Genomic DNA, 4,273 nt, shown 5'->3' on the forward strand with positions numbered 1-4,273 from the left:
GAAAACTATTCTCTCACATTCAATAAAGTAAAGTGATAAAGTGATAAAGTGATCTGCGGTGCGCATTCCGTGGTTTTGCTAAAGTAGTTGCAAATAGCCTATCAATATTGCATGCGTGAATGATCACCCGTGATGACTTCGACCCATTGTAACATTATCTATCAAGTGAAATGAATACAACTATATAAGTATATAACTCAAGAGCTACCAACTGAAATGAATCATCTCAAAATTCGCCCAATCCATTGAAAGATAGCAGCCACTTCATTAGTTCATTTCATAATTCATATTACCTTGGTTTCCTTTAGTCATTATCACAGAATGGTTACTGACGCTCACATCACTCTCATAATTTATTACTTGGTTATCTGATATGTCTTCAGTCTTCTCACTGGTTGTGTGACTTTATTGTATCTGTGAGAGTCTCACAAACTTATCATAGGCGGAAATGGTGTTTCTGGGCCTCCTGGACAACAGACTTATCTGTTTTATCATATGAGAACTACTTCTCAGGTATGTATTTGGTAAAAGGGAAAAAAAAAATTGAGACTAACTTTGTAGTTGTACCTCAGTTATGTTCTTCCATATCTAGTTATGCATAGGGATTATTTGGAGCCTGATATTATTATTATTATTGTTATAAATGAAGATAATCTAAATGGAGGTTATGGAGCTAGTATATTAAGTCGGATTATAAGGGTTGATCATGTAACTAATTAATATAAGATTTCTACTTTCCTTGGTTACTGCATGAAAATACTAGTTATGCATATCTAGTTATGTATAGGGATTATTTGGAGCCCGATATTATTATTATTATTGTTATAAATGAAGATAATCTAAATGGAGGTTATGGAGCTAGTATATTAAGTCGGATTATAAGGGTTGATCATGTAACTAATTAATATAAGATTTCTACTTTCCTTGGTTACTGCATGAAAATACTAGTTATGCATATCTAGTTATGCATAGGGATTATTTGGAGCCTGATATTATTATTATTATTGTTATAAATGAAGATAATCTAAATGGAGGTTATGGAATATGGGTTATTTGGAGGTTATTTTCATGAAGTTAAAAGCACATAGTAATGCATTACTATACAATTTGTCGCTAAACTCCTACGGATACAAACAGAAACATATAATACGTAAGATTGACATTGGTGTCTGACATTTTATATATACTTCAAAATTAAGAAGGATTTTTGTCTACCCATACCTACATCTTTTTTTTTTCTTTATGATAAAAAATAACTCATGGTCATCAAAGATCTTTTTTTCTTTTTTGTTCTTGTTCAATACGTGAACAGCCCTATAACACGAATCAATTTTGTCAAACATGCAGAAAAGATAAATGAGCACGTGTGTATTTGAAGTTTTTTTTGCTTCTTTCTTATTACAAAGCATGTGGCTTTACGCACACCGGCTCGATCACTTTTACATGAAAAAGTCCAATTTTCCGAAAGTTAGGTGTTCTACACAATCGTTCTCATTAAGAAGGAATAGGGATTATTTGGAGCCTGATATTATTATTATTATTGGTTACTGCATGAAAATACTAGTATCGGGATAAAATTATAACTGGGGATGACCTAAAAAATAGTCTGTTTACAATATAGAAAATCCAAAAAAATCCGGTTCGGGGGTTATTTGGGTCTCGTGTCCCACCATCCACCGCTACAAGAACTTTAACAATATATATAATAATAATTATTATTATTCAAACGTGTCCATGACGTATCTGTGTCGCGTGTCGGTGTCCGTGCTTGATTAGTGTTGATTGCTTTCACCGGAATAGATCTGATTAATGTAGACTGACCATGTTCTACTTTTATGTCATACATATTTTTTAAATGCATGTCTTACATTTTGATTAATTAGTTATATTTGTCTACCTACAGATTCTAGGTTATATATTTGTCTAAGATCAAAATGGTTAGGACACCAGATATTGGTTGGTCACATGGTACACCATTGGATAGCACCAAGGCAAAGTTTAGATGTAATTATTGTCAACTTGAGTTTCAAAGTGGTGGGGTTAGTCGACTTAAACAACACTTAGCTGGGGTTGGTAACAACATAGCAAAGTGTCTTCAAGTCCCCGGAAGTAAGAGTTGCAATCACGAGATCTAGTAAAGGAAGGCATAGACAGAAGAGTTAAAAGACGGGAGCTGGAGACTCAAGTCCAAGACAGAATGTGTGCAAATTTTGATGATGATTCCAACGATTCTGTCGCAGAAGAAGAAGAAGCAAGAGCATACTCAAGTAGGGGTCAGGAGTTTCAGGGCATGCAACGTGCACGAAGAAACTCTGTAGCTGACCAATGGGAAGAGAGTCAGCTAGGAAGGGAAGGTAGTGAAGCTAGAAATTTTCGGCATCGACCTACTTTTGTGTCAGGAGGTGGTTCTGGAGGTGGTTCCGGGGTGGTTCCGATCACGAATAAAGGAAAGAGTTTCATGGGCTTTCGGAGGTCCAAATCCATGAGACAACAAACAATTGATCCATACACTGTTAGACAGTCGGGACATGATCAGCCTAGTGTCAAGAATATGGGTAAAATGAAGACATGGAGGGAGAAGTTGGGTAGACGCTTAAGTACATGGTTCAATTTTGCTGGAGTACCTCCACATGCATTAACGTCGAACAATCCATACCAACCAACGATTGATTTTATCACGACGTGTCCTACTGGAGTGAAAGGACCAACTGCTCAAGAGATAATGGGAAAATATTTAAAGATGGAAAGTGATGATATCGACCAATTCAGTCGTGAAGTGGCAGAGAAGTATCCAACTTATGGATGCACCATCATGTGTGATGGTTGGTCTGGGACAAGAAAGATGTCTCTCGTTAACTTTATGGTTTATTGTGATGGAGAAACAATTTTTCGGAAGTCTTTTGATGTCACCATTGATCCGAAAGATCACATAACCATATATAATTTAATGAAGGAGGTTGTGGATGAGATAGGTGCACCAAATGTGGTGCAGATAGTAACTGATCAAGGTTCTGCTTACAAAAAGGCTGGAAAATTGTTAATGAAGACACCAGGATACAATTTATTTTGGGCACCATGTGCTTGTCATTGTATAGACTTGATGTTAAAAGATATTGCCAAACAAGAAAGGGTGGCCGGGTGTATCAGTAAGGCTCATGCGGTTACAAAGTTTATTTATAATGCATGTAGGGTCTTAGCATTAATGAGGTTGTCATATGGTGGTGATATAGTTAGACCTGCAGCAACTAGATTTGCCACAAACTACTTGGCTCTCAGAAGTCTCCAGCAGAAAAAGATATTACTCGTGCAAATGTTCGTGGTGTCAAAGATATCTCGACACCGCGCGATCCGCTAAGACCGTAGAAGCTATGATGATTGTGGAGCAAGTCTCCAAGAACACTTTTGGAATGATGTTAACTATGTTTTACAAATTCTTGAGCCCTTGTACAAATGCCTAAGGTTGTTAGATGGTGACAAAAAAGCAACAATGCCATATGTTCATAGAGCTTTTGATGTAGTGAGGGAGAAGATCTCTGAAATCCCTCGATGTGGTTGGGCCCTTGATATTGTCAACAAAAGATGGACAAAACAATTATTGCATGTGCTACACACAATTTGGGTGAGTTTAATTGATTCAATTTAAATTAATTAAATTATTACTATTTCAAATATTCCTAAAAGAGAGGTTTTTTTTTTTTTTTTTTTTTTTTTTTTTTTTGAACCCGTATTACCAACCCAGACACATTAAACCTCAGATTCTCTCAACCCCACATTGATGCAGCGATTCTGAATAAAAAAGTGTTGTTTGATGATGGTGAAAAGGCTAAAACATTGCATCGTAAAAATAAGAATATTGATATTCTCAAGTTAGAATTTAAATTTTACATTCACTAACACTTTGGTCTATTAGATGATTTTGTTTCGGGATCACACTGGGGAATTTGGCACACCTTGTAGTGACTGGAATGACAATTTCAACCAGTAAGTAATTAAAATTTGCTTGGCATACTCTCAAATCTCAATCACACTAATGCTTGGACCATAACTAGTTAAGATTTGCTTTTTTCGGGTTTAAATAATACAGCTGAATGGTGGGAGTTGTATGGTGGTGACACAAAAGAGCTAAGGGAGTTGGCGATAAAAGTTCTATCTCAAACCGCTTCATCATCCGGGTGTGAGCTTAACCGAGCACATTCGCCTAATTCACACGGCTTAGGAACCATATTGGCCAAAAATTGATGATGTTGGTGAAAGTTCACTATAATTTACGTTT

At 36.2% G+C, this 4,273-nt stretch overlaps 1 protein-coding gene across 1 annotated transcript; it reads left to right on the plus strand.

The window, feature by feature from the left end:
• The first annotated feature begins 228 nt into the window (after nt 1-228).
• On the plus strand, nt 229-3,355 carry LOC147517149 (uncharacterized). Its single transcript, XM_086593493.1, has 2 exons — nt 229-513; nt 1,904-3,355. The coding sequence occupies exon 2, from the start codon at nt 2,198-2,200 to the stop codon at nt 3,353-3,355; it is 1,158 nt and encodes a 385-aa protein (XP_086449619.1). The 5' UTR covers nt 229-513; nt 1,904-2,197.
• Nucleotides 3,356-4,273: the final 918 nt, after the last annotated feature.

This window comes from Coptis chinensis, chromosome 2 (assembly GCF_015680905.1).
Source record: "Coptis chinensis isolate HL-2020 chromosome 2, ASM1568090v1, whole genome shotgun sequence".
NCBI lineage: Eukaryota > Viridiplantae > Streptophyta > Magnoliopsida > Ranunculales > Ranunculaceae > Coptis > Coptis chinensis.

What these genes read in the sequence shown, in the direction of transcription:
- LOC147517149 (XM_086593493.1), top strand. Translation starts at nt 2,198, where the DNA reads ATGTGTGCAAATTTTGATGATGATTCCAACGATTCTGTCGCAGAAGAA.